The following is a 27799-nucleotide window of genomic DNA, read 5'->3' on the forward strand; positions in this document are numbered from 1 at the left end:
TACTGGGTCAAATAAAAAAAAAATCTCATTCTTATCATTATCGATTCTCCATTATTAAAAAGCGAACATGTTGTTATTTTTATTGTTTGATATCAAAAAGAAGATATAAACTAATGACCTAAAAAAAAAAAGAAGGGGATAAATAAGGTATTATGATCGAAATAAAAAGAGAATTACGATGGTGGCGTGGTAATCAAAAAAAAAAAAAAATAAGGGAGGGGAGAGATAGAGAAGGTGGAGGGAAATAAAAGTAAATATGGAGTTAAAATAAAATAAAATAAAAGAATTGATTCTAATCATATAAACATAAAACTTTTTCTTGATAAAAAAAAAAAACTAACTACTTGTTGAATGAGAATCCTTTCTTCTTTGTCTTTTCAGGGGTCATTGGTCTTCCAGATTCCATACGACGTTTCTTTTCTTCTAAATCCAAGCGTTGTTTATCGAGAGCTTCCTTCATTTCCTTATGACGAGCGTATAACTAATAAAAAAAAAAAAGAAATGTTAAATACAAATAGGATAGAAAATTGATGATGATATTACCTCTTCTTCGGAGGACTTGAGTTTGGCTTCCTTTTCTTGCACCTTGGCTTGGAACACAGCCTTCATTTCAGCTTCCATCTTGGATAATTTTTGTTCATGAGCCATACGTTCTTCTTCCATCTTTTGTACAGGATTGACTTCCTTAAAGACAGTAGGATCTTGTTGAATACCCATAGCAGACAACTTTTCAGTACGATAGTTTTCATACAAAACATCATTGGTGTATTCCTTTAATTCTTCCATATGAGTACTAAGGAAAGAAGAAAAAAAAAGAATAAATAAATGAATCATCCATCATTAAAAAAACAAAAGTGTTATATACCGAATCAACATTTGACGAAGTTTGACAAAATCACAATGATCTTCATTATCCACTTCAATAACACCCCAAGGATAACTACGACCACGGACACGGCGACCCTCCACTTCAAATTCTTTATCAGAGCCAACAACAGCAAATGGAATTTTAGACATGATTTCTCTATTTTCAGCAATAGTTTCTTCATCATCATATTCATAAGCAGGAGCTTGATAGATTTGAATATTGTGATAATTGATATCAGCCAAAATACGTTCTTTGAATGCAGCCACTTCTTCTTCGGTCAAAGTATCAGCTTTGGCAATAACAGGAATCAAGTTGACACGGGTATGTAATCGGCGCATAAATTCAATATCCAACGGTTTCAACCTATCAAAATGTAGGAAATATAAAATATGTTATGCATATGAAAATTCTTGACAAAAAAAAAAAAAAAAAAAAAAAAAAAACTTACGCATGCCCAGTAGGAGTGATAAAGTAAATACAAGCATGAATACGATTATCCACTAATTTACGACGATTCACACGATTTTCTTGTTCCAAATAAGCATCAAAACGTGATTCAATACTATCAAGAATAGGTTTCCAACTATATAATATAAATGGATTAATATCAAATATAATCATCTGGAATTTTATTTTTTTTTACCTTTCTTCATTGTTTACAAAATCACCAAAACCAGGAGTATCAACTACAGTTAATCGAAGTTTGACACCATTTTCTTCAATATCAGAGGTAATAGATTGAACTTCAACAGTTTGAGGAGTTTCATGAGTCAATTCTACATTTTCCTTTGGAGGATATAATTGAGTATTGAAAAGAGTATTCACAAGAGTTGATTTTCCAAGTCCAGATTCACCTATTAATATGATGCACAAAAAGGATTATAAATATAAACACTCCCTATAATATTGCTTATTCTCTGCACAACAACACTTCTCAAACGACCACAAAAAAAAACACTTTTTTTTATATATACACCTCCTTTTTTTTCCCTCGTTCTTCTTTGGTCCGTTTCCCCCCCTGCGTATATATATATTGTATTCCTTTCTACTTTATTTTTTTTTCCAACTTTACCTACAACCATAGCAGTGAATTCAAAACCTTTCTTTACAGACTTGCGATGAACTTGATTAGGTAAATTAGCAAAACCAACATAACCTAGAAGTTTTTTTCGTACAACAGTGATCTAATAAAAATATAATGTTGTCAGTTGAAATAAAGAAACTATGTATATATTGCTTTCTTACACCAGATGACGCGCCATTGTTTTGATCTATATGTCATCAGATGAAAGAGAAAAAAAAAAGTTAAAAGAGTATTTTATTATTTTTAAATAATAAGGAATGCTATTTACCAGTCATATTAATAAAGTCAAATTGATAAATAAAATAAAAAAAAAGGAAATTAAACAAAAAAGAAAAGGAAGAGATAAAAAGAAGAGATAAAAAAGAAAAAGAAACCAAGCAAAAAGGAGAAAATCAAGCTCAACAGGGAGCTCCATTCCCTCCTTTTTTTTTTGGGGTGAAAGATTTTCTACACAAAATGAATATTTAAACCCAGTGAAGAAGAAGGAAAAAGATTCATACGACAAAGAGAAAAAAAAAATAATTTCAGTGTGAACGATCTACCATATACATCATCATCATCAAAACAATAACATAAATTTCATTTATAGTGAAAATATCCCGGAAATCTCCCCGGTCATTGTATAAAATCAGGAACAAAAAGAAAAAGCTTGGCAAATTCAAAAAAACAAAAATCACCATATTTGGGTTTGAAGAACAGCGACCCAGAAATAGAATCAAAAAAAGGTCTCAGATCAAACAAATCAAAAAAAAAAAAAAAAATGTATAAAAGAAATCTATTCCACTTCTTTCTTCTTCTTTGTTTTCTTTTTCTTTTCTTTTTTTTTTTATTGTTTATGTATTTCTAATGTCCATATATGATAATCTACCTACCTTAAATTCATGGTATTGTCAAGATCAACAAAACATCACCTACAAAACATCTATACCCGCTATCAATAAAAAATCTCATTGTTCTCATAATCGTAATGTTTCTTTTGCAACCGAACCACCCGAAGTCCATTATTTGGCCAATTATACCACTCCATACACTAATTCAACCAAAAATAATAATAACAATAATAATAACAATAATAGTAAGTTTATATTTAAATAAGAATGATTCTTGGTAATTGACTCTTTTTTTTTTTTTTTGATAATAGTGAAATCGAGATTGAAACGATACGCTAGTAAATTATCCAACAAATCCAGTTCATCCTAGGTTTTTTTTCTTCTCAACCTTGTACAAACAAACATCCTAATAATATGCATGATCATACATTTATACCTTGTTTAATTTATCTACTACTTTATCTTACTTTTTACTTAATACTAATATAGAATCTTCTCACTACACGTATACATTTCTTGATCCCATTTTCCTTTTTCCCACCTTCCCTTTTTTTTAAAAAAAAGAAAAATTTTCAATTCAATAAAATATCCCAACCAATCATATTTAAGAACGGTTGTCTTGACAGACAAGTCGGACTTGTATTCATGAAGAATTTCAACGAGGAGAATCCATTTTGGGGAATTCGCCTACTCTGTTTCTTGTACGTTGTGTCACCAATAAAAAAAAAGAAAGAAATAAGATCACAAATCACCTCGAGGGACAATCAAAATATTATTTTATTCGTTGCTTTTTTCTATCTAAGGTATCAGGTGTTTCCACTATACTATGTTCTATACTATCTAATGCAAGCCGTTTTTCAAATCCTTTCAACTCTGCAGAGAATAATACCTAGAAAAAATAAAAAGTAAACGTCATTGAATGATCTCTTTTTTTTTTTTTTATAAAACTTACAGAGTGAGCCCATCCACTATGTTCACCAAATAATGTACGGAAATGATCCCCAATTTGATTATATAATACTGTCGTCAATGTTTTATTTTGTTTGTTTCCAAATCCATAATCTCTTGCAGCTATTTGCCACACATGGGTATCCACCGGAATAGCTTCTGCATGATCCATAGACATAAGGCACTAGTTTCATAAAATAGTCATCAGTATCATCATAAGTGTCATCATCAGATCACTGTTTCATCATCATGCCTTTTTATATATATACTTACGATACAATCAGCTACCTTGGGACCTTAAAAAAAAAAAAAAAAAAAGAAGGTGCACCAAAAAAAAAAAAAAAAAAAAACGTCAATATACATAACACATGAGCCTTTTTCTTCTTTTTCTTCCCCCCTCCCTTTTTCTCTTTTTGTCTGCTTTTTTTTTTCTATCTTTTTGTTGGCTCAATGATGCCACATACTCTATACTTACCTACACCAGGTAAAGTGATCAAAGTTTGCTTGGTTTCTTCATAAGATAACTTTCTTAAATCAGCAACCCAGGCTTCTTGTTGTTCTGGATGTTCCTTTTTGATCTTTTGAGCCGTTTGTGCTATGTATTTGGCTCGATACCCAAATCCTAATTGTCGTAATTTGCTTTCTGTGCCTTCTTCTGCCAATGATGCCAAAGTTGGGAAACCATAATAATCCGTATCATCCAATGTTGCAATCTTTGATCCAAAGTGTATACAGAGTTTGTGTACCTAGAAAAAGAGAAAGCTAGAAAATTAAAAAAAAAATCATTTATTTCATTATCTTTTATCACAAAAATAACTTATATCTTTATTATTATTATTATTTTGTTACCCACCATTTGACTGATTCGAGTAATATTATTATTGCTAGAGCATATAAAACATATCAAATTTTCCCAAGGGTCCTGTCGAAGCATACGTATACCTTGAAAATGAATGGCTTTCGTCTTGAAATTGGTATCCAATCTACTCCACCGTTCATAAGCCTTTTCCAATGAAAGAAGTTCTAGTTGAAAATAATCACGTAACGTTTGATCCATATGTTTCACTAACTTGCTATTTTTGGCTTCGTCTTCAGGTACACCATAAAATACACTATGTGCTATCAATCGAAAAGAAGAAAAAAAAAGGCATGATCAGTAAACATCTAATGATAGTTCTTATTTTTTTTAAAAAAAAATAAAAAACAAAAGACATTTACCGGATTCCTTTAATAAATAGAGTTGTTCCCCCAAAGTACATACCCTAACAAGAAGAATTCAATGGTTGATTAGAGTAGGTGACTAAAAGAGAAAAAAGTGATCTTACCAATGATCTTGAACAGATTGCCAACGAAAGCTTTGTCCACATCGTAAAGTATCGAGACGCAATTCTTTCGGAGAAGTGTTCAAATCAAACCAAACATATTTTGAAGATTGGAACTTTGGTACCTTTTTGATCATAACTACACTAAAAAAAGGAAAAAGGGAGTTTTTACAAAGACAGGAAAAAAAGAACAGAAAAAAAAAAGCAGATGAAATGAATGGTGGGGATGTTTTAGGTTTTAACCACCGCCGACCTCTGGGAATGTTTCTATGTGAAGCATTTGCAATAGAAATGGAAGAGTTATGTTTCTAATCAAAAGATTATAATATCATTCGGATGAGACTGATGTCATTTTTCTGGTTACCATCACAGCTAGTGAAAAAAGCATCACTATTTCTCAGGATATTTGATTTAAAGAAAAGACGCGAGAATAACGGCTGCTATGATTGTAAAATACTAAGATAGGCAATATATATATAGATATATACATATATCTATATATAAGATTCAAGGCGAAATGCTTACTATCATCTACTAGTATGATCATTGTCTTATGTTTCATCATCACCGATATGATTGTTTGTTTTTGTAGCTTTCCAAGCATATTTGAAAAAAATAAGGGGGTAGATTCAAATGCCGATTATCGTCCTTCAGGTCAACGCAGAAATTGGATCAAATGCACGGGTGACAAGGTGAGCCGTATTTTTTTTTTTATTTTCTTTCTTTCCTTCCCCTTTTATATCCTTCCCTATTCGTTTTTATCTATCCTCTAGTATATTCTTCTCCTCCAATTCAAAATAACAATGGCAAAATCTACAATCAAAAGACGAAATTCAACTGCCAACATTAACAAAACTACACCCACTCGCCTTACTCGATCACGAACTGCGACCCTGAAAGCGTACACTGACAGCATTGCTGAAATCTATACAAGTCTCTTGCTAACAAAGGAAGAATCTCTTCATTCCAACAACAATAATAATAACAAAAGCAACAAAGCTGGAAAAAGCAACAAATCCAGCAAAAGCAATAACAACAGCAACAACAACAACAACGGCAACAACAACAACAATGGCAACAACAACAACAACAACAACAGCGACAACAGCGACAACAGCGATAACAGCGATAACAGCGACAAAGTCAACAAAATCAATAAAATCAACAACACAGACAAAAACACAAGCAACAACAAGTCTTCAAAAATCAGTCCCTCGAAACAATTGGTACCAATCGCCAAACCTGTCTCCAAGACGACAAGCGCCCGAGATATACAAAGAAAGAAAAGTCAAATAGAACTTAAAAAAGTTAAATATATGACAGCCATGTACGAATGGAGACCTATACAACAACCAGAAGAAGTAGAAATACCCTCATCAATACCAGTAGCAACACCAGACTTATCACCCCATTCTAGATCACCATCACCTACTCATTCCCTGGAACAACAAACACCAACATTAGAATCTGACTTCCTTCTTCAACAATACCACGAGCAAGAATTACCATTAGAAGTCATAGAATATTTCATTGCAAACAAACATGCTTGGGGTTATCTATATAGCTTGACCGACGGCTTTGCGTCACATGGACTGCTCGATACATCGAATGCTACGTCAAACTCAGGATATACACCATTGAATGAAAAATCACAAGATATTACCTCTTCTCTCTTGATGCCTTCAGCATATGATATTGGTAGTGATACATCTTGTCACATTAGGTAAAAATAGACCTGTCAAAAAAAAAAGGTTGGTTTTATGCCCGATTCACTCATCTTTTTTTTCTCTTTTTTAGAATACCTGGTTTGAATAGTTGCCAATTTTTCATATACATGGTAAGACAAAAATGATCACATTTTCTCTTGCAGATACCGTATTCTAAATGATGATTTCCTTTTTTTTCCCTCTTTGTATAGCGTTGGAAAGATAAAGGTGATGGATACAGTATGTATTTCTATATATTTGATCCCATTGGTGATAGCAAGTTGAACGATACTTTCCTTCCAAGAAGTGTGGAATGCTCCCTCCAACATGGTGATACTATTACAATCAATTTCAAGAAACACATGACCTCTGATACCCCAAATGGTAAAAAAAAAAAAAAAAAAAAAAAGATTACTTACTCATACGCACTTCCCTCTTTTTTTTTTTTTTTTTTATACTAGAGCTACTGATATTCCAATTCTTTACAAACACACCAAATATCAAATGTTTTAAACATGAAAATGAAGTAAGAGATAAAGAAGAATTGAAGGAGCTCGATGTTACTCATACCTTGTTTTTATACAGACTATCAAGGATTTCTACTCTTACAACGAAAATGACGAAATTGGTCATGGATCATATGGAAAAGTGTACAAAGCAATCTGCAAATCAAATCAAAAAGTATTTGCCCTCAAAGAAATTCAAATGGAAACAAGAAATCTACTAGTCAGTAATAGTTTATACCGAGAAGCAGCTATCAATGTATGCCTGAAACGTCACGTAAGTAAAGAAAAGAAAAAAACAATAGTAATATGATCAAAAATGAAAACATACTTCTCATCATTTCCTCTGATATTCTTATTTTTTTTTTTTCTATTGTATAGCCTTGTATCATTGGAATAGAAAATGTTATAGAAGAATGGAAAATGCTTATGGTGTGTGGTACAATGCGAAAAGTATCAAAGAGGCTCTTCTTAGTATTGGAATAGTAAGTATATCAATGACAAAACAGGATTGTCATTTTCTATTATCAGAGGTTATGCTCCAACTCGACATTTTTTTACAAACACATATGTGCGCCCTTAATACGTAGTGGAAAAGATGGGGATCTATTTGAATTGGTGAACAGTGACTATGAAATGCATGAAATACGAGCAGCCATTATTTTTGATCAAATTTTCCATGCTGTGGCTGTAAGTATTAATACTATTACCTTGTTTAAATGCATCATCATCACATTTTTATTTATTTATTTATTCCTGTAGCATTTACATCGTCAAGGTATTGCCCATCGAGACTTGAAGCTTGAAAATGTTGTTGTCACCGATGTTGCCAAATGTCAAGTCAAGTTATCAGATTTTGGCCTTGCTACTTTTGAACGACCTGGAAATATCTTTGAAACCGAATGTGGTACTCCTTTATATAGTAAGTCAATAGGAGCAGGATAGGATATGAATTCTTGTTAAACTGATTTTATTGTTATTTATTTCCATTAGCTGCACCTGAACTACTGGCTATGAATTGCGGTTCCACAGCCAACTATACCAAAGCAATTGACATCTGGTCACTTGGCGTTATGTTATACGCGGCATTATCCAAATCATCACCTTATCCTGGTAAGATAAATAATGACATAGGAGAGGGATATGTTTTAGAATTAAATGCTCTTTATTTTGCTTATTTCGTATAGAACATATTCTGGGAAAAAAGTATGATATGCTGGTACACATGAGGGATATGGTCTTCCCTGGATTTGAAGAAAAAGTATGGGAAGCTATTTCTAATGAAGGTAAAACGCAAAAAAAAAAAAGGGATCATCAAGCTCTGAATACTTATCTTACTTCTCTTGATACCCACTTTTTTTTTTTTTTTTGTAGGGAAAGATTTGATTCGAAGAATGTTAGAAATACACCCAAAGAAACGACTTACAATTGAAGATGTATTGGTAAGGTAGACATATATGCAAATCGATAAGCTAATACTCACCTTTTCTTATATATCCATTTTATAGGAACATCCTTGGATGGTGGCAACAAGGGTAAATATTTCTTTCTCCATTTTCATATTCGCCTGTTACTAACAAACTTTTCCTCTTTCTTTCCCTTATATAGGAACTTCCTGGTAGAGATATTAATCTTACAAAATATATCAAGGGTTAGTCTTTTTATTATTATCATAATCATTGTCATTTCTGCTATTATTAGTGTTATTAGTGTTAGTCTTGTTAATTTATTCATATGAAATAAAAAGTTCGATCTTTTTCCCCTCAGCAACTGTCATCATTTTAAAATAAGGTAATATTGATCATTATGTGCAGGTTTATAGAAATCAGCCGACTGCTATCGTAATCTATCCATCAGCTCATCATCGCCACCAATTGACATCATCTAGCGTCTTTACTTAGGATCGTCGTCTAGCACCATCCATTTTAACTTTGTGCTATGAAACAGACAGGTTACAATGCTGATATTGTAGGTCTTCCCTTGCAAATTCCGCGTAGTACCGACGGAATCGCGTGACACTATTTCCTCCTGCGTGTTCATCACATTTATTCATGCACAGGGGTGATCAATAGGATTGAACTGCACGCTTTATACTATGATCTTGAATCATCAGGATGTTAACCTTACAACTCTTTTCAAACTGGATGAGAGAAAAAAAAGGCATGCATTGTCCCGCTTTCTCGAGAAAGAGAAGTTATTGCAGAAAACAAAAATACAATGGGAGACAAATCGCAAGGAATAAAAAGCTATAAAGAGGCTAGGAAAATATTCATTATTTTTTTTTTTTTACATCTATTAATATCTAAATTTTCTTACAATGATGATTTGCCGTGCCTTTTTATTCCTGTCCTTGATTCTTTTCATTGGTTTTGTCAGTGGCGTCCCTGTCAGTAAAGAGACCGAAGACCATTTATCAATTCTATCACGTCGGTCTGTTGATACACGCTTATCTTCACGCTATATAGTAGGAGGACCCAATCCGCTTTGCAGTCTATTGGATGCCCTCCCTCCTCCTGGAGATAATCTGAAAGGTATTTTGGGTTGTGTCCCAGTGACAAAAAATGAAAATGAGCCGCCAGATCAAAAATAAGCCCAAGCAGCATCTGGAACAGGATCAGGAGGACAATCTGGAGGAGCAACTGCTAACGGAGCAACTAGCCCTTAAGGCACTAGTGACAAGATTAATTAAATTTGCAAAAAGATATCATTTCTTTATCCTTTATTATGTTTTTTATTCAATGATTCATCATCGTTAAAATAAATTGTTTTATTGTCCAAGTAAAAATAAGAACGATGAAAAAAGAAGATTACTATGGAAAGGAAAAAAAAAAGTGAAATGATCTAATAGTTGATGGGTTACGCTGTAAAGAAGTGTCTTCAGGTCTTAAATTAAGATGAGTTTGAAAATTTTGCTATGAATTTTTCTTTTCTAAATTAACCTCTCTCTTTTCGTTTCTCTACTCTCCTTTAGTCACTTTACGTGGCATGTTGCTGATATTTTAGCTCAATGTCGTTTTATGTGCACTAAGAAGTAATGTTAATACTTACGAGAAAAGGTGAACAACTATTCTGATCTACTTTTATGATTCCTTTTTTTTTTTGGAAATGATAGTAACCTGCAATAGCTCCTTTTTTTCCTCTCTCCTCATCTCTCTCTCTATATCTCTATCTCTCTCTCTATATCTCTATCTCTCTCTCTATATCTCTATCTCTCTCTCTCTCTCTCTCTATATATATATATATATATATCTCACACGCACTTATATTTTTTACTTGTTTTGATATTTTTCTCTTCCTATCTCATTCTTTCATTCTTCTCAAGCCCTTATTCACTTCCTCTGCTCCTTTATCTTTCTCTCAACTAATTTTTTATCTATGATTTTTTTCCCTTTTATATCACTATGCTTACAAGGCTGGATGTACTCCTGCAGCGCATGAATATTTATGACTGGACCAACTAGATGAATGGATAATAATCATGAATGGAATAGATTCACAGCAGGATCAACTGAAGGGATGTACACAGGATCAACTAGGTGTTATACCTGCTGGAAGATGGTTGGATTTGTGATGGAATGACTAATCAAGTATGCTATTAGATAAATTAGGTAGAAAAACGCTAGGATTAGGTTTGGACGGAGAGGCAACATCAACAGAATGGATTTACAAAATGGTATCGGTTGGAACAAGAAAAACAAGTCAATGGTATGCAAAAGATTGTTGTCGTGGACTTGATTGACCTTCTTTTACTTGGGTCCGTCGTATAGTGATTCTTCTAATGGTAGTTAGCGCCCTTAATTTTATATAGTACATCGTCTCTTTATACTCTTTTTTTTTTTTTTAATAAAGCCATATTTATACTTCCCACCATTATGATCGTCTCCACGATGCTTAATCTTTGTCAACAATCATCATCTTGGAATATACTAACATGAATCTTTATAGAAATCGATCGGCAACTATCATCAGTCATTCGCCAGCTCATCATCGCCGCCAATTGACATCATCTAGCGTCACCACTTAGGATCGCCATCTAGTATCATCCATCATAACTTTAGGAAGCGAACAGAGAATAATGCTTATCTTGTCGATCATTTCTGGAAAGAAAGGGACATAAAAAATTCTGCAGAATTCCAATGGAAACATAGAAGGGTGTTCCCCCCTACTTGATCATCACTATTTGTTCATGTAAAGCGATGATCGCTAGGGTTAAACCGTATACTTTATACTATAACCTTAGCAGGATGTTTCTCTCCTTTTTTTTTTTTTTTTTTTTTTTTTTTTACTCATGGTGGATGAGATACAGCAAAAGGAAAAAAAAAAAAAGAAATGCATTTCACAAATGAGCTTTCCCTAGAAGAAAAAAAGGAGCCATTGCAGAAAAAAAGAGATATAAATGAGAGGCAAATCGCATCAAAAAAAAAAAATCAAAAAGAAAACAATCCATTTTATACATCTGTTATCTTTCTTAAACAATGGTTTGCCGTACCTTTTTGTTCCTCTCCGTTATCTGCGTTGCTCTCGTCAATGGTGTTCCTGTCACTAAAGGGACTGAAGACCATTCATCCACTCCATCATCTGCTGGTACACGCTTATCTGCACGTCAGGATCATGGCACAAGCGGTTTATGTAACTTGCCTGGTATTAGCCTTGTCGCGGCAATGACGGGACTTTGTTCATCAACTACAACGACAGGAGACTCAACTGGAACCCTGGATGGCGTTGTCGGGCCACTGGGTGGCGATACGGGTGCCGTAAGTGGCCTTACCGGGTCAGATCAGACTGCACCAGCACCAGCAGAACAACCTAGCGGAGCAACCGAAGCCGCTAATGGAGCAGGATCAACAGGACAAGCTGGAGGGGCAGCTGCCGCTAATGGAGCACCTGGCCCTTAAAGCACTAGTGACAAGATTAATTATAATTTGCAAAAGATATCATTTCTTTATTATTTATCATGTTTTCATTCAATGAACCATCATCTTTAATCGTTAAAATAAATTAAATTTGTTCAAGTCAAAAAAAAAAAAAAAAAGATTGCTATGATGTGAAAAAGCAAACTATTATTGAAAAAAAGTAAATTGCATAAAATCGCTTTTAATCTTTGCATGTACCTTTTTATCAATAAAAGTCATCAAAACTGAAAGAAAAGGACAGAGAGGAGCTGAACAGGTCATAAGAAGTAAAATAAAAAAATTCATCTACACTCTTTTATTTCATTCGATTTGTCACCAGTAAACTATATATGTAGCTATCTATGAAATGACACTGGTGGTGATGATAAAGATAATGGAGTAACCAAGAAAATTATTTCCGTGAAGATGATCGCTGTTGTTGTTGTGCTTGTTGTTGAGCCTTTGCAAACATTTGAGATAGACTAGTTGGCATGTCGTTCATTATATTCTGTGCATCCGTTTGAGTTTGAGTAATATCCTTCATGGCTTCGGGATCTAGCAGTGAAAAAAAAAAAAAAAAAAAAAACAGAAGGGTGAGTGATAGTCAACATAAGTGTATTATTCTTTTGTCCCTAAAATATCTTACCCAAATTTTGAAGCATTTTTGGCATCACGAGCATCATCAATCCACTAAATCCAAGCATCAAAAACATCGGATTCTTGAACATACCAATCACATTGAAGCCTTGTCGTTCCTACACAAATAAATCAGTAAGCATCATTGATATAAGACAAAATATGAATATAATTACCACAAAATAGTCCGCTTCAGCTTTTGCCCTTAATACAAATGGATGAGGAAGAGCATATCCAGTCTTATCCCAACCAGCACCAAGTCCAGTGTATGAACCTGCTACTTCATTTTCCTTGATATCCACACGTAACTATATCCAAAAAAAAAGCAGTAATAATAAGAGTTAGCTATTGGTATGATAATAAATCGATGGTATGAAATATATGTAATTCACCGGCGAAAAAGCATAATAACTAATAGAAATATATTTACCTTTGGGAAGATGAAATCGATATTGTTAACTTCTAACAAGTAAGATCCTGGGGTTACATCATCACTATAAAAAAACAAAAAACAAAGAAGAGTTAGCAAAAAGTATGATTATTACACTGTTTTTGTCTTGTTTTCAATCATGCTCTTCAATGATATTTGGCACATTACAAGACGAAGGATCCATCGCTTTGAATAAAAGTTGAATGTATGCCGCTAAGAGTCACCTTGGTAGATGGTCTTAGTCGTCGTAAGTCTAATCAAACAGAAAGAGGATATTAAGTGAGAAAATTCAATACACAGATCCTTCAATGACTGGATTTCTTTTTTTTGTACCTGTGAGTACACCATTTGTTTCCAGTTTGCCTTGAACTTTTACAGCATCAGTGACAAGGAGACTATGACGACAAAAAAAAAGGATGAGTTGGAAGGATTTTACCTAATGCTATTTATTTTTTTCCCATACCATGATATTATAAGTGATAAAATAAAAATAAGATGATGTGACATTAATCTATTTGTTTTAAACTGTTGAAAATAAAATTGAAACAATGGAAAGAGAAAGACAAGATGTTGGCGCCCAAAGAAAAAAAAAAGTATCTCGATTTTGACTGGAATTTTAAAACAACGACTGGATCATCTGTCATCGCGCACACTTTCACAATATATATATATATATCTGTCACCTCCAATCTCTTCAATTGTTCTAATATTCGTTTATTGAGGTTAATAATAAAATATACTTTTCTAAACTAGACTATACGAATGAAAATCAACTAGACTTGAAGTGATTTTGTATAAATTGCATTCCAATATCCGTCATTGAGGCAAGATCCACTTGATCCCATACTTTTGCCATTGGATCATGCTTTGACACTTCATCTGCTTTCGTATCATCACCTAATCGTTGTAACCAATGCTTCTTCATCCTGTAGTCTTCTTTCTTGATCATGACGTCTGGCCAATTGGGTATCACCGAGATGATGGATCGGATAGCGAGTGAGAGTCCAGCGTATAAATGTTCTGATAATAGAATGGCAAGTAGTGAGTAGATAGGAACATGACTTGAATGAATATTTGTCGTAGGATGGAAAAGGTAAGCAAAGGATGCCATGGTGATGGAGGAAAGCCATACAATTGTTTCCTGTATTAAATAATAACAATAAAAATAAAAGTTAAAAAACGGAGATACCTAAAATCGTACACGTCAATATAGTTCTTACCATATTCCCAAGCCATGGACCAATGCTTTCAGCTCGAAGTGGAGATGGTCGTCTAGAGTGATTTTTTTTTTTTTAAAAAAAAAAAAGTATAATAAAAGAATTTAATATCCCAACAAAGTGCCATCCTCTTTGTCCCGATATAGTCATATATCTATTTACCTTGTGTATTTGCAAATCTTGACAGCATCTGATCGTAGTTCAATCCAATTGTTAGCCAAACAACATAAAGCAGTCAATGGCCATACTGGGGAAAACATACTAACATAACCAAACTAGATTCATCTTTTGTTAGAACTGTATCGCTATTCATTTTTTTTTTTTTTTTGCGTTTACCTGGATAATCATTTCCACATAATCTGTATAAATATTATATTCCTCTTGACCAACTTCTTTATATATTTTCTTGATAAATTCGGGATCATCATGTGATAATGGTGCCACTGCTGATGGTGATGATGATGATGATGGTGATGCTAAGAGTGATGATGAGATATTCTTGTCTTTGATTGTTGATGATGATTGGTTTTCAGAAGAATGACGATGAACTACCTTTGACATGAATTTTTTTGCTTTGGGCATCAACCAAGCCATAAGATAAGGAACCACCATTTCAGTAAAGAAACCCACGACTTGTCCTGTGACCACAAAATATACCAATTGATCGCGAAGTCGTTGAAAGTCTACCTTTTGATGTTCATGACTAATGTTGAATTCGATCAAATAAGGAAGAACATGATCACCAAAGGGAATATAAATCCAAGCAATAAAGAAGAGAGATAGATATCCAACCAAAAAATTAGCAACAAAGATTTTTTGAGTATAATTGAATTCCCAGGAAGTTTCAGTCTTATGCATTTCCCAATTGGTTAACAATCGTACCCAGGTACTATAAATACCAGACATGGTTGGAATCAATAGGACATAACCAATAGTTGGAGCGTAATGCTTTAAATAAATAACTAAAAGTAAGTAATAGTAATAATAAAAAAAGAATATATATATATGTATATATATAATTTGAATATCAACATACCAAAATAGATCTGAATGGGCCAGTATAATATTCATGCAAGAAGAGTTGAAGCATAAATACAAAGGTAACAATAAATAACAAGAGGATAGCACCAAGAGCAACACCAGGAATAGCCAAGACACGACGTAGAATGATTTTCCAAGTAGATACAAAAGGCATTTCTTCCCCTGTTACCTGATCAGCCACAGTAGTATCACCTTTGAAAGCAGCACGACGTTTTTCATGTTTAGAACAATTGAGTACATCCCACATAACAGCCAATTCCTTTTGTTTCCTTTTCCACATTTCCGTAAAAGTGATCCCCCAAACGAGTATAGACAACGAGTACGATATCGAGATTGCATTGCTGTTAGTAAAGTAAACCAAAACGCCCAAACCAGCAGGAATTGTCAACCAGAGAAAATAGAATTGGACAAAGGCAAAGTAAAACGCAATCTACATATATATATGAAAGGACGCCTATTATTATACCAAAAAAAAAAAAAAAAAAAAGAAGAAGCATTCTTCTTTTCTTTTTTTTGTTACCTTTTCACCAAAATGATTTCTTATAGTACATAAATCATCATTATCAATCAACCATTTCTTTGACCAAGTAGATATCCATTTCTATGATAACAAAACGATTAGAACTTAAAGCGAATAATAAAGACATATAAATTTACCTTATTGAATTCATCATTATGTAAAGGCATAATACTTTCAACAAAAGGATCAATATGAGGAGAGATATCAGCACCACCATTTGATTCTGAAGAAGTCAAAATATCATAAATCAAACGTAATCTATTCGCTTCACTAAAATCTTGTCCAAAAGTTGATGATGATGATTTTAGGGCATCTTTATTAATAACCGTATTTCCACTCAAGTGCGTACTATCCAAAGAGATACCAAGTAAAAAGTCGCGAGTTCTATCCACATGATAACAAAAAAAAAAAAAAAAGAAGTATGAGATAAAATAATAATAATAATAATAATTCTATTTAAAAAACCTTTTATACCTTTCAGCTTTGTATTCCTTGTATAAACGAGACTGTGGACAACCAACAAGTACAAGCAATGTACCACTTTCTTGACCTTGTTTAATTTCAAAGTAAAGTTGTGCTCGGGTGAGTTTTGAGGTAAGTGATTGAAGACCATGAATCACTTGTTGTTCCAGTTGATGTCGGTCACTAGTAGTAGTAGTAGTAGGATATCGAAATATAATAACATAATCTATGCCATGATTAGGAGGAAGTTGTTCTTGTAAAGTATCATCAAAGTTCTTGTCGTTTCCAATGTCAGGTGTTCTTGTTATCATGGACGGAAACAAGTGAGATAAAGATTTAACATTAGTAGAACTATCCATTGAAATTAAAAAAGAAAAAAAAAATGGAAGGAAAAAAAGGTGGTGAAGAGCGAATGTGGTGTTATGTGCTTATGGAATTGAATCTCGGTTCGGTGAGCCTTATGTTTTTGGCATTGATTGTTTCAGAAATACAGTGTTTTCAAAGTTTTTTGTCGTGTCACAAGAAAATGCTTTTCGTGATGTTATAAAATAAAATATCGTACTTTCCCAAAATGAATATCGCATTATCACTCTTACAGATATCGCTCTAGAGATGTCGGTAGAGTACATTAAAAACACACAGCACATTGATGATAGCTTGTTTATTAATAATAAAAGACAGAAAAGAAAAGTAACATAGGCTTTTCATATTTTTTGCAGCTTTGGGTGTTGTCCATTCTTTTTTTAGTATCGATCGATTGATGATTGATGATTGATGATTGATGATTGATGATTGATGATATGTGATAACGGATGATTGTATATTGGATGATTGTATGATGGATGATATGTGATAATGGATGGTTATATGTTGGATGATTGTATGATTGTATGATGGATGATGAAACATTGTCGTCAATCACTGTACAAATTTCTGATAAAATACAAAATACTTCATTCTAGTTACCTTCTGATAGAACAACATTTTCTTTTTCTTTTCTTTTTTTCTTTGAAAAATGTCAAAACACTCTTTTATCAAGCAACATGATAAATCAATATAATAATGATGACTCATCACATCAATGGAAATTAAAAAATGGCAATAATAGGTATGCTGTGCACAATCATACTAACATTTAAAATAGAACACTAGAAAAAAAAAGAAATCTAGTCATTAAACTAAAACACGACAAAAACAAGTCAGTATCATGTATCACTTAGTATATAAATATCGTAATAATAGAATTTAATGTAGAACATCTATGTAATTAACTTTATTATAAAAAGAGAAATGTTGCTAACACTAAAAAAAAAAAAAAAAGAAAAAAAAATGATGAAGTAGATACTAAAAAATAAAGTAGATGATAAATTAAATACAATATAAAGAGAGAAATGTTGCTAATACTAAAAAAAAAAAAAATGATGAAGTAGATACTAAAAAAGACAATGATAAATTAAATACAATAGAAAGAAAGAAATGTTGTTAATACTAAAAAAAAAGGATGATGAATTAGATACGATATAAAGATAGAAATGTTGCTAATATTTAAAAAAAAACTGATAAAACTCGCTTACATCTTGTCTCATCATTTTATCTACCAAAATTAGCTCATAATTGCAAGGGTGATTCATTTTCTTATAAAGGGATCCCTTTGATTTAACTTTTTTTTTTTTATTTATTTACATTACATTCATCTTTTTGGCTTACTGCTTCCTTTTTTGTCTGTCTTCCTTTTTCTTTGATCTGCCTTTTTCTATACAAGTACTCTTTAATAGTTCAAGCATCTTTGTCTGTTTCTCCATTGATCTACCTCTTTTTTGCTTTCTGGGCTTGACCGTGGTCGCTAATGCGCATTTGCGTGGTTACGGTCAGCCTTTTCTTTTTTTTTATTCAACAATTCCGGGATGGTTATCGCCATCCTACTTTCACCGTAGCGATACGGTGATCACGTTACACTTAAATGGTAAGCTAGTGAAATATTTTTATCTGGATAAATATCACTCATTTTTTATTTTATTTTATTTTTATATATGTTAACTTGGTGAACTCAATTGGTGGATTTCCTTTTTTTTTTTTTAACTGCTCTTTTTTTCATGATATCTATTTTCTTATATTCTCTATTTGATTATGCGACAATTATATTTTTTTTCTTCTGTCATTTATTTTCTATCCTTACGATATTTTATTTCCTATTTTTGCGTCATCTTATTCTTTGAATTCCGTCAATTATTATTGAATAAAGTGTAAGAGATCTCTCAACAGTTATTAAACTATTTTATTTCTAAATTAACCTCTCAAAAAATACACGTATACTCTTTCATATTACATCATCATGGTCATCACCTATTATTATTATTATTTTATAATTATTATTAGTACTGTAAAATAGTAAGAGATGATTAAAATAAATAACAATAGTCATATGGTCTCTCTTTAGCGTAGGTAGCAAGTTTTTCCAGTGTCGTTTTTTTTAATACAATACAGTTGTAAGGGTGGATTCTCTCTCCGAAACCGTGTGCAACAAAGTGAAAGATTTTTTTTTCTCTCTCTTCTTTCACACTCATTTTTTTTTTTTTTTTTTTTTACTTTTTTTTACTTTTCGAAAATAATAAAAAGTTATAACGGGAACTATGACAACAGTTCAACAAACACCTTTATTATCAAAAGATCCTCCTTCTTATTATTCGATTTACTTGCATGAACAAGCACCTGGAACAGAAACATCTACGTCAAGGTCACATTCCATTAAACGTTACTTTCGTCGACATTGTGCATTCTTTCAACGACTCATAGCAGCAGTATTTGTAGCAACTACTATATCTACAACTATTATGTTACTTCTTTGGCAACTACAAAACTTGACAGACCCAAGTGGTGTAGATGATCCATGGTTTGACCCTGATATGGCTTTATCTTGATACCCCTCCCAATTTTTTTTTTGTATATATTTCATTATTATTATTATTATATATCTTTATAAATATTTTTATTTAGTTTGATATATTATTCCCCCTCTTTTGTTATATCAAATAAACAATGTTATTCAGTCATATACAATAGTAAAATTGAATGAAATAATGCTATAGTTATTTTGGGAATGGTCAATCGATACCCCGTGTAACTTTTTTTTAAAAAGAATTTCAAGCACAGGTCCACAACGATTTCTTTTTTTTTTTTATTTTCATATATTATTATCCTTTTGTTTTTCCTTCCAACTTTTTCTCTTTTTTTTTTTTTCATTCTTCTCTCATAACTACCAACACCTTCCATTCCTTCTTTATTTCTTTCCTTTTTAATATTATTGGTAGTTTATTATTCCTATTTCTTCATCTATCTACTATCATTATTTTATTAGTTTATACAATACCCAAAAATCTTCATCTACTTTAGAAATATGGATACTTCTCCTTTTTTTAAAGTCTTTTCTGTAAGTTTCAAATTTATTAAATGAGTTGATAGTGTTTTAATAAATATTACTTTATTTTTTTTTTCAGACAGAACGACCTAAAGATGGTATTGAATTAATGCAAACACGTTTACGATCAGCTCTTAAACTTAATGATGAATTGGCTGATTATTTTAAAGAAAGGTAAAATTATCTTGTATATAACTCATACTTATATATTATTATTATTGTTTATTAATTAGAGCTATAGTGGAAGATTTGTATGCCAAAAATCTATCAAAATTGAATAAAAAACTCTTTATTACTGATAAATCAGCGCTTGGGTAACAAAGGAGGAAATAGTTTTATTTTTTTAAGGGGTTTCCAGCTAACTTATTACTTTTTTTATACCTATAGAATCATGTTACCAGCTTGGGAAAGAATACAAAATGAACTTCATGATACTGCTATTATTCATTCTACTTTTGCAACAAAAATGGTAGATGATATTGAAAAATCTCTACGTTCAGCTATCATAAATGATCAAGTATATGCTGAAATTCGTCGCGTAAGTTTTATATATATATATGTAAATATGTATAAATATATTGATATATCCTTATTTTTATATATATATAGATGGATCCTACTTTTCAAAAACTTGCTAAAGATTATGACGATCGTCAATTGAAACTAGTCAAGGTAAATATTTATACTTATCATATAAACATTCTCTTATTTTTAATCATTTTGATCAACAGCATAAGAAAACAATTGACAAGGCAGGCAAAAAACCAAGTGACGCAGAAAACAAATACAATGAAGCCAAGAAACAATTGGATATAATAAAAGAAGAATGGCAACAATATTCCTCCAAATACATTCAGGTTAGATTCATTTATATATAGATATGTGATTTATACTTAAAAAGATTTTTTATTTCTATAGTTATTTCAAAGTGTGGATGAACATCGATGGCATGATATTAAAAATTATCTCTTACAATTTGAAACTCTCCAAACTGATCAAATGTTAAAACGTGTTCAGGTAATATTATTAAGAAGAAAAAAAATATACTTTTCTAAACATCGTTTTTTTTTATGGTAATTTTATAGTTGGCTGGTGACAATCTGGCATCTGTATCTGATTTTACTGTAGAAAATGAAATTATGGCCTTTTGTACTCAATATGAACCTACTACTACTACCACTATCAAATCTCAAAACGTACCAACGACAACATCTTCTATGCCACCTATCTCTACCGTCTCACCATCATCATCATCATCTATGCCAACATCTCCACCCTCTACTAATGAACCAACGTCTCCTTATCAATCATCATCCTTTACACCATCACTACTTATTGATACATCTGATGATCCTGTGCAGCCACAATCAACAAAATCTTCCGAATCTATTACTTCTCGTACAACTACTGGAACTCGTACACTTCCTTCTGTTATAGAAGACGCTGATTATACTCATTCTACTTCCCGTCCAAATGCTCCTTCCATCAAATCTAACAAGAAGTCTGATAAACAAAGAAAGTGTAAGTTATTCAAGTTTTATTCATAATAATAATAATAATAATAATAAAATATAATTTTGCTTTTTGTTAGTTCTCTCTTCATTCACCATTCGTCGAAAATCAAAAGCAATTGGTACAAATGGTGTCATGCTTCCTGATATACCTGATTTTACTATGCAACCCTCAGCTGGAAAAGCATCTAGTATCATGGACAATGCCAGTATTCATTCTATTCAAGAAGATGACAAACCTACAACAACAACACCAACGACAACAACTGATAATCAACAACAAGACAAATTATCACATTCACTACATACTCCAACTCTTCGTAAAACCACCAGTTTTGCCGACAGTTTCTTCAATCAATCACCACCATCACATCAACAACAACAACAACATCATAAAAATACACCACCTGATATTATCGTTGATGAAGAAGGATTTTCTATTCCACCACCAGATCGTTTACCATGGACTACTTCACCTACTTCAGATACAATGACGAGTGAACAAGATTCTAGTGATCTTACATCGATGGATAGTGCTAGTTTATATGGTACACCTCGTATTAAACTCGATATCAAGAATGATTCTGTGATTCAAGAAGATGCCAAGACGTCTCAGGTAGCTCTTACTCGTGTGGCTTCCATGTTGAAAGAAAGTAATCCAGGCACATCCAAACGTCCAAGAGGAAGAAGAGAATTACGATCTCAATATTTACAAGGTAATACATTATCAATCTATCAAACATCATCATCATCACCATTGGCAATATCAGCAATATCAGAAACAGAAACCAACGACAATCAAAAACCAACATCCACAAAACCTATCATCTCTCCTTTTGCTCATGATGATGATGATGATTATAGTATTCAAGAATCAATGGTTACACCAACATTAGAAGAAACTGTGAACAGTTTGGATCTTGCGTCACCTACCAATTATAAAATGACAACATCATCTATTAGTATTCGTATCAAGGAAGTGATTCATGCACAACTTCAACAAGGCAAAAGTCAACGTATGATGGTGATGGGTGAAATGGCTATTTTATATGAAGGAGTGAATGATGAACCTGTTCATTTTATATTGAAACAAGATGGATTACAAATGACAAGTTTAGTTGATTATATTACATGTGTGGAACAAGTAAAAGAAGGAATGGTATATCGATTGGATCCTAAAATGATGAAGCAACAGAAAGAAGATTATAAGATATGTTTTAAATACCAACAAGAACAACAACGGGAAGATGATGATCAACAGCAATCTTCTCATTCAAGTTTGGTGGCACCATTATTGGTGAAACCCATGTGGAAATGTGATGGTGATCAGGCGAGACTAATGATCAAATATAATCTAAGCAACAAACAAAATGGACCTCTATGTCAAGTGATGATGGTGACTCATGTGGGTGGTGGATGTCATGGTGCTCAAAGTATGCCAACAGGACAATGGACGGTAGATCAACAAAGAATGATGTGGCAATTGGATAATGTAAAAGATCAAGAAGAACAAGTGATCCGTGCTAAATTTGCTACTACTTCACAAGCTGAAATTCAACCTATTATGGTCCGATTTGAAATGGAAAATCAATTGGTATCTCATCTTCAAGTCATAGAACAAATTGAAAATAATAATAATAATAATAATTCATGGGTGAATACATTAGTGAATATCAAACAAGTTGAAAAGAATACTCGAAGTGGAAAGTATATTGCCCAAGTTTAGAATAACTGCACATCTTGTTATTATTATTATCATTATTTAATAAATAAATATATATTTTTTTTGTTATTTTATTTTATTCTCCTTGTTTTTTCACACTTGATCTTTTTACTTTTTTGATGAGGATATAGGAGTGAATTAGATTAAGGAATTTCTTTTTTTTTTTTTTGTCTTTTTTTGGCGGGAAATGATTCTTTTTTCATTATGAATAGGAAGTAATAGTAAAAAGACAAATTGAATAATATAAAAAGAAATGATCAAAAAGAACAAGAAGAAGAAGAAGATTAGTTCTTTTTATATAATCATTAGTTAGGCTTTTTAAAGTTTCTTTTTTTTTTTTTTTTAATAATAAAATCTTTTTTTTTTTCTTATTGTCACGGGGGCGGCCAACCAAAAAGAAAAGGCAGGAGTCAAAAGTAAAACCATCTTTTTTCTTTTTTCATTTCTTTTTCTTCTCCTCTATTTCTTAACCTTTTTTTTTTTCTATATCTTCCATTCTTCTTCTTCTTCTTTTTTTTCTTCTCTTCTTTTTCTTTTTATGTTTATGTACATTTGACTCTTTCTTTCTTTTACCTTTCCTTTTTTGAACTAAAGTAGAAAGAAACAATTCTCTCTTTAACCCTTCCCCCCTTTTTTTTTCTTACATATACCTTTTATTATACTCTTTCTCTCTTTATTTTTATACCAAAAGACTATGACTGTCTGGATACCTCAACAACAAGGATTATATGAATTATTACTTCTTTTTTCTGATGCAGCTCAACCTCAAAATCATAATCAACTTGTGATACAACAGGTAATAATAATATTATTTAGAAAATACTTCAACTAATCTTTTCTTTCTTATTAAGAAATTGGAATCATTCAACAAGATTCCTGATTATCCTTGTTATTTGGTATATATTTTGACTGAAGTTCAAGGAAATATTCATACTCGTATAACAGCTGGTCTTACTCTCAAGAATAGTATATTAAACCATTACAACTCTTTTCAATTAAATGTCTTGGATCATGTCAAGTATTGTTGTACTCAAGCATTACAAAGACCTGATCGTGATTTGAATGTACGAAAAACTGTAGCCTCAGTTATTACTGCCCTGGTGACGCGTGGTCAAGTTCATAACTGGTTTGATATTTTATTGTTATTGGTGGAAAAATTATCCCATACAACTAGTAGTACTATCGATATTGAGGTAAATAAAAAAAAAAAAAAAAAAAAAAAAAAAAAAAAAAAGCTCCTTATCCAAACTACTCCAAAAAAAGAAAACCTATCTTTTCTCCTTTTTTTTTTTTATTATTATTATATTATATGTATCAACTGACTAATTATATCTTTTTGTTTTTTTGTTTTTTTTAGATGGCTTTGGATACTTTATGCAAAATATGTGAAGATGCTACTCGTGACTTGGATCAAGAAATGCATGGACAACGTCCCCTTGATTTTATCCTACCCAATTTAATTCGATTCTTTGATCATGATAATGCCTCCTATCGTGTTCGTGCCATGTCAGCCACCAATCAATTTATCATGTTACAATCTGTATCTCTGTTTGCTTGTATCGATGACTATTTGAAAGCATTATTTGCTCGTGCTGATGATTCTGATCCTGATGTACGTCAAGAACTCTGTCGATCTATTACTATGTTAATGGAAGCTCGTCCTCAAGTATTACAACCTTATATGTCAAATATATTGGATTATATGATTCACTCCATTCAAGATGATGATGAAAACGTGGCGCTGGAAGCTTGTGATTTTTGGCCTATTTGTGTGGATGTGGATGAATTACAACCCTTGTTATTACCTGCTCTTCCTCGAATTATCCCCTTATTGCTTTCTCACATGGTTTATTCCGAAATTGATGTTATGATGCTTGGTGCTGATGCTGAAGATTTAGAAGATGCTATTGAAGATACTACTAATCCTGATTCACATCTTTTTATTCCTCAATTATATCGAAAAAATCAATATCATTCTACTACTACTACAACAACAACAACAACAACAACAACAACAACAACAACAACAATGATGATGACCCCCGATAACTCAAATAACCCTGATGATAACAACAATACTCCTATTACCCTTACTCATTATGGTATTAATGACTCTTCCTCCAAACCCAATACATCTATAGAACATCAAGGATTAGGTGCTGAAAATATTGGCGATGACGATGATGACGATGACGATGATGATGATGACGACGACGATGATGATGATGATGATGATGACAATATTGACAGTGATGAATTTTATTCAGAATGGACTTTAAGGAAATGCTGTGCATCTGCCCTGGAATCACTTACTTCTGCTCATAGTGAAGCTGTCATCAAATTTCTTTTACCGTTACTCAACGCCTCTTTATTTCATCAACATTGGAAAATTCGAGAAAGTGGCATCTTAGCTCTCGGTGCTATTGCTGAAGGTAATTGACATTGAAAAAAAAAAATCATTCTCACGGTATTTTGTTTGGATAGATGGTATGACTGAAATGAGTCCTCATTTACCATCACTGATACCATATTTACTTCAAAGTTTGAACGATACAAAGGTAAACTATATATATATATATACAAAGATAAAAAGATTTTGTCAAACCTCAAAACTAATATATATATATTAGCCATTGGTACGATCTATCACTTGCTGGACACTTGGACGATATTCTAAATGGATTGTTTCTCAGTATGATACATCAGAAGGACGTCAAACGATTTTTGAACCAGTATTATATAGTCTCTTGGATCGACTATTGGATAAAAACAAACGTGTACAAGAAGCCAGCTGCTCTGCATTTGCCACCTTGGAAGAACAAGCAAATCAAGAGCTTTTACCTTATCTTCAACCTATTCTTATCCATTTGACTAGTGCTTTCAACATGTATCAACAAAAAAATTTGACAATATTGTACGATGCTTTGGGAACTTTGGCAGAATCTGTTGGATCTCAATTGAATCAAACAAAATGCTTGGAATTATTGATGCCACCATTGATTGCTCGTTGGAATAACTTATCTGATCAAGATACTAATTTATTTCCTTTACTTTCGGTAAGGTGAATTCCGTAGTGATGATAGACCTCATCCCCTTTATAGAACTTAATCTTTTTTTTTTTTTTGATTTTTAATAGTGCCTCTCTTCCATTACTACTGCTTTAGGGACTGGGTTTGAACCATATGCATCACCAGTGTATATCCGATGCGTCAAACTCGTGGCCTCAACCTTACATGCTGCATACCTTGCTGATCAACATCCCCATGAAATGGATCCTCCTGATGTTGAATTCATGATTTTTGCTTTAGATTTATTATCTGGATTGATTCAAGGTCTGGGTCCTGTCATGGTACCACTTATTTCTCAATCTGAACCCAAATTATTATCTTTGTTGGATGTTTGTGTCCGTGTAAGTAATATATTATAAAATACATGATAGAATGGATTGATTCATAATTTTTATTTTATTTTACTTTTGATATGTGGGGTACATATATATATATATATATATATATATATATATCATAGGATCCATTGACAGAAGTACTTCAACCTACATTTGTACTTATTGGTGATATTGCTACATCTTGTTTTGAACAATTGGAACCCTATTTACCTTCCTTCTTACCTGAAATAGTGGATCAAATGCTACCTGATTATCAATGTCTATCTGTGTGCAACAATGCTATGTGGTCTGTGGGTGAGATTGCTTTACGGTGGGGAAACAATATTGAACCTTATTTACCACGATTGATGGAAAGGCTTTATCCTATTTTATTGTCCTTGGATTTACCCGATTCTTTACGTGAAAATGCAATGGTAACTTTAGGTCGTTTGGGAATTGCATGTCCTACTGTCATGGCTTGTCATCTTCCTTTGTTCATTCGTCCATGGTTAGAAAAATCAACGACTGTTCAAGAATATGGTGAAAAAGAATCTGCTTTTAAGGGTTTATGTGATATGATCAAGGTGAATCCTCAAGCAGGCTTGAAAGTAAGTATTTTTCTTGTTTTCTTTTTTTTTTTTTTTTTTTTGTTATTTGAAATCACTGATTTTTTTTTTTTTTTTTTTTGTGATTATTTATTAGGATCTTGGCACTCTTATCACCATTATCTCCAATTGGCAATCACCATCCCCTAGTTTAAACGAAGAATTCGATGCAATATTACATGGATACAAGAAAATAATACCAATTGAGGAATGGAATCATATATATTCTTCTTTATCAAATACAACTCAAAACATACTTTCTACTCGATACAATCTGTGATTATCTATCTACGTTTTTCTTTTTTAGTCTTCTCCTACTCGTCCCCCTGATACAATAGTAGTCACTTTGATTAGTCAAAATAATAAAATTTACTGTATTTTATAAATATATATATATATATATATATTTGAAATAATGTTAATAGGTAAAAAAATAAGTATGGACTTCATATGACTTGCAAAACTAATGAATATAAAAAAAAAAAGAGAGAGAGGCAGTAATGATGATAGTAATGAAAAGGTTCATCCAATCGCAAGTCTCACTTTGCTCAATTTGGTAACCACCCAATCTTATCGACGTGTCGACTTTGTAATCAATCAACCACCTTTGTTTGAGTTTCCGCCTCGCCCCTTTTCCTTTTTTTTTTTTTTTGCCTATTATCCTTTTTGCGCCCTTTTTTTTTTTTTCTTTTTTTCTTTTT

General features: G+C 32.3%; 10 protein-coding genes across 10 annotated transcripts; 6 read left to right on the forward strand and 4 right to left on the reverse strand.

Moving 5' to 3' along the window:
* Window positions 1–56: 56 nt before the first annotated feature.
* On the reverse strand, window positions 57–2572 carry BX664DRAFT_272100 (Septin-domain-containing protein). Its single transcript, XM_051541175.1, has 8 exons — window positions 2221–2572; window positions 2114–2139; window positions 1941–2052; window positions 1512–1722; window positions 1317–1451; window positions 866–1231; window positions 544–793; window positions 57–481 (listed from the first exon to the last, which is right to left on the reverse strand). The coding sequence occupies exons 1-8, from the start codon at window positions 2225–2227 to the stop codon at window positions 341–343; spliced, it is 1248 nt and encodes a 415-aa protein (XP_051404640.1). The 5' UTR covers window positions 2228–2572; the 3' UTR covers window positions 57–340.
* Window positions 2573–3536: 964 nt separating this feature from the next.
* BX664DRAFT_288972 (DNA glycosylase) lies at window positions 3537–5223 on the reverse strand. The gene is made up of 7 exons (XM_051541813.1): window positions 5056–5223; window positions 4949–4992; window positions 4584–4849; window positions 4206–4476; window positions 4004–4026; window positions 3735–3914; window positions 3537–3671 (listed from the first exon to the last, which is right to left on the reverse strand). Exons 1-7 carry the CDS (start codon window positions 5187–5189, stop codon window positions 3555–3557), a joined length of 1035 nt encoding a protein of 344 aa, XP_051404641.1. The 5' UTR covers window positions 5190–5223; the 3' UTR covers window positions 3537–3554.
* A 1145-nt stretch (window positions 5224–6368) lies between these two features.
* On the forward strand, window positions 6369–8917 carry BX664DRAFT_310072 (kinase-like domain-containing protein; the record flags this gene model as incomplete). The annotated part of the gene is made up of 13 exons (XM_051542536.1): window positions 6369–6775; window positions 6850–6889; window positions 6971–7142; window positions 7220–7284; window positions 7344–7538; window positions 7643–7746; window positions 7852–7951; window positions 8024–8183; window positions 8255–8374; window positions 8449–8547; window positions 8636–8703; window positions 8770–8796; window positions 8870–8917. The coding sequence occupies 13 exons, from the start codon at window positions 6369–6371 to the stop codon at window positions 8915–8917; spliced, it is 1605 nt and encodes a 534-aa protein (XP_051404642.1).
* A 655-nt stretch (window positions 8918–9572) lies between these two features.
* Window positions 9573–10046, forward strand: BX664DRAFT_320312 (uncharacterized protein). Its single transcript, XM_051543099.1, has one exon. It carries the CDS (start codon window positions 9579–9581, stop codon window positions 9849–9851), a length of 273 nt encoding a protein of 90 aa, XP_051404643.1. The 5' UTR covers window positions 9573–9578; the 3' UTR covers window positions 9852–10046.
* A 1690-nt stretch (window positions 10047–11736) lies between these two features.
* BX664DRAFT_310073 (uncharacterized protein) lies at window positions 11737–12156 on the forward strand (the record flags this gene model as incomplete). The annotated part of the gene is made up of 1 exon (XM_051542537.1): window positions 11737–12156. The coding sequence occupies one exon, from the start codon at window positions 11737–11739 to the stop codon at window positions 12154–12156; it is 420 nt and encodes a 139-aa protein (XP_051404644.1).
* A 285-nt stretch (window positions 12157–12441) lies between these two features.
* Window positions 12442–13786, reverse strand: BX664DRAFT_320315 (uncharacterized protein). Its single transcript, XM_051543100.1, has 7 exons — window positions 13683–13786; window positions 13553–13614; window positions 13388–13472; window positions 13220–13283; window positions 12966–13097; window positions 12800–12908; window positions 12442–12708 (listed from the first exon to the last, which is right to left on the reverse strand). Exons 1-7 carry the CDS (start codon window positions 13724–13726, stop codon window positions 12566–12568), a joined length of 639 nt encoding a protein of 212 aa, XP_051404645.1. The 5' UTR covers window positions 13727–13786; the 3' UTR covers window positions 12442–12565.
* Window positions 13787–13931: 145 nt separating this feature from the next.
* Window positions 13932–16952, reverse strand: BX664DRAFT_272107 (calcium-activated chloride channel-domain-containing protein). Its single transcript, XM_051541176.1, has 8 exons — window positions 16472–16952; window positions 16135–16381; window positions 15998–16078; window positions 15473–15907; window positions 14773–15384; window positions 14599–14711; window positions 14440–14491; window positions 13932–14360 (listed from the first exon to the last, which is right to left on the reverse strand). The coding sequence occupies exons 1-8, from the start codon at window positions 16816–16818 to the stop codon at window positions 13989–13991; spliced, it is 2259 nt and encodes a 752-aa protein (XP_051404646.1). The 5' UTR covers window positions 16819–16952; the 3' UTR covers window positions 13932–13988.
* Window positions 16953–18419: 1467 nt separating this feature from the next.
* Window positions 18420–19377, forward strand: BX664DRAFT_310076 (uncharacterized protein; the record flags this gene model as incomplete). The annotated part of the gene is made up of 4 exons (XM_051542538.1): window positions 18420–18422; window positions 18836–18847; window position 18897; window positions 19076–19377. 4 exons carry the CDS (start codon window positions 18420–18422, stop codon window positions 19375–19377), a joined length of 318 nt encoding a protein of 105 aa, XP_051404647.1.
* A 289-nt stretch (window positions 19378–19666) lies between these two features.
* Window positions 19667–23181, forward strand: BX664DRAFT_381684 (uncharacterized protein). The gene is made up of 9 exons (XM_051548987.1): window positions 19667–19886; window positions 19954–20048; window positions 20108–20188; window positions 20262–20412; window positions 20484–20546; window positions 20606–20731; window positions 20793–20891; window positions 20960–21395; window positions 21466–23181. Exons 1-9 carry the CDS (start codon window positions 19854–19856, stop codon window positions 23109–23111), a joined length of 2730 nt encoding a protein of 909 aa, XP_051404648.1. The 5' UTR covers window positions 19667–19853; the 3' UTR covers window positions 23112–23181.
* Window positions 23182–23582: 401 nt separating this feature from the next.
* BX664DRAFT_381685 (armadillo-type protein) lies at window positions 23583–27487 on the forward strand. The gene is made up of 9 exons (XM_051548988.1): window positions 23583–23904; window positions 23960–24301; window positions 24466–25264; window positions 25439–25540; window positions 25593–25666; window positions 25739–26164; window positions 26245–26517; window positions 26637–27101; window positions 27196–27487. Exons 1-9 carry the CDS (start codon window positions 23803–23805, stop codon window positions 27376–27378), a joined length of 2766 nt encoding a protein of 921 aa, XP_051404649.1. The 5' UTR covers window positions 23583–23802; the 3' UTR covers window positions 27379–27487.
* Window positions 27488–27799: the final 312 nt, after the last annotated feature.

This window comes from Halteromyces radiatus (genome assembly GCF_025201355.1).
Source record: "Halteromyces radiatus strain CBS 162.75 chromosome Unknown BX664scaffold_1, whole genome shotgun sequence".
Taxonomy (NCBI): Eukaryota; Fungi; Mucoromycota; class Mucoromycetes; order Mucorales; family Cunninghamellaceae; genus Halteromyces; species Halteromyces radiatus.

Bases quoted from the DNA above. Each gene is read 5' to 3' on its own strand.
- BX664DRAFT_288972 (XM_051541813.1), bottom strand. From the start codon at position 5,189: ATGATCAAAAAGGTACCAAAGTTCCAATCTTCAAAATATGTTTGGTTT. The intron at 4,993-5,055 runs GTAAGATCACTT...TCTTCTTGTTAG, and splicing joins CAATCTGTTCAAGATCATTG to GGTATGTACTTTGGGGGAAC. The intron at 3,672-3,734 runs GTAAGTTTTATA...TATTTTTTCTAG, and splicing joins ATAGTGGATGGGCTCACTCT to GTATTATTCTCTGCAGAGTT.
- BX664DRAFT_272107 (XM_051541176.1), bottom strand. From the start codon at position 16,818: ATGGATAGTTCTACTAATGTTAAATCTTTATCTCACTTGTTTCCGTCC. The intron at 14,492-14,598 runs GTAAATAGATAT...AAATCACTCTAG, and splicing joins AAGATTTGCAAATACACAAG to ACGACCATCTCCACTTCGAG. The intron at 14,361-14,439 runs GTAAGAACTATA...TATTTAATACAG, and splicing joins GTCCATGGCTTGGGAATATG to GAAACAATTGTATGGCTTTC.
- BX664DRAFT_381684 (XM_051548987.1), top strand. From the start codon at position 19,854: ATGGATACTTCTCCTTTTTTTAAAGTCTTTTCT. The intron at 20,189-20,261 runs GTAACAAAGGAG...TTATACCTATAG, and splicing joins ACTGATAAATCAGCGCTTGG to AATCATGTTACCAGCTTGGG. The intron at 20,732-20,792 runs GTTAGATTCATT...TTATTTCTATAG, and splicing joins ATTCCTCCAAATACATTCAG to TTATTTCAAAGTGTGGATGA.
- BX664DRAFT_381685 (XM_051548988.1), top strand. From the start codon at position 23,803: ATGACTGTCTGGATACCTCAACAACAAGGATTATATGAATTATTACTT. The intron at 23,905-23,959 runs GTAATAATAATA...TTTCTTATTAAG, and splicing joins ATCAACTTGTGATACAACAG to AAATTGGAATCATTCAACAA. The intron at 25,667-25,738 runs GTAAACTATATA...TATATATATTAG, and splicing joins AAAGTTTGAACGATACAAAG to CCATTGGTACGATCTATCAC.
- BX664DRAFT_320312 (XM_051543099.1), top strand. From the start codon at position 9,579: ATGATGATTTGCCGTGCCTTTTTATTCCTGTCCTTGATTCTTTTCATT.
- BX664DRAFT_320315 (XM_051543100.1), bottom strand. From the start codon at position 13,726: ATGTCACATCATCTTATTTTTATTTTATCACTTATAATATCATG. The intron at 13,615-13,682 runs GTATGGGAAAAA...TTGTCGTCATAG, and splicing joins TTATCACTTATAATATCATG to TCTCCTTGTCACTGATGCTG. The intron at 12,709-12,799 runs GTAAGATATTTT...TTTCACTGCTAG, and splicing joins AAAAATGCTTCAAAATTTGG to ATCCCGAAGCCATGAAGGAT.
- BX664DRAFT_272100 (XM_051541175.1), bottom strand. The intron at 2,053-2,113 runs GTAAGAAAGCAA...TATTTTTATTAG, and splicing joins ACAATGGCGCGTCATCTGGT to ATCACTGTTGTACGAAAAAA. The intron at 1,232-1,316 runs GTAAGTTTTTTT...ACATTTTGATAG, and splicing joins ATCACTCCTACTGGGCATGC to GTTGAAACCGTTGGATATTG.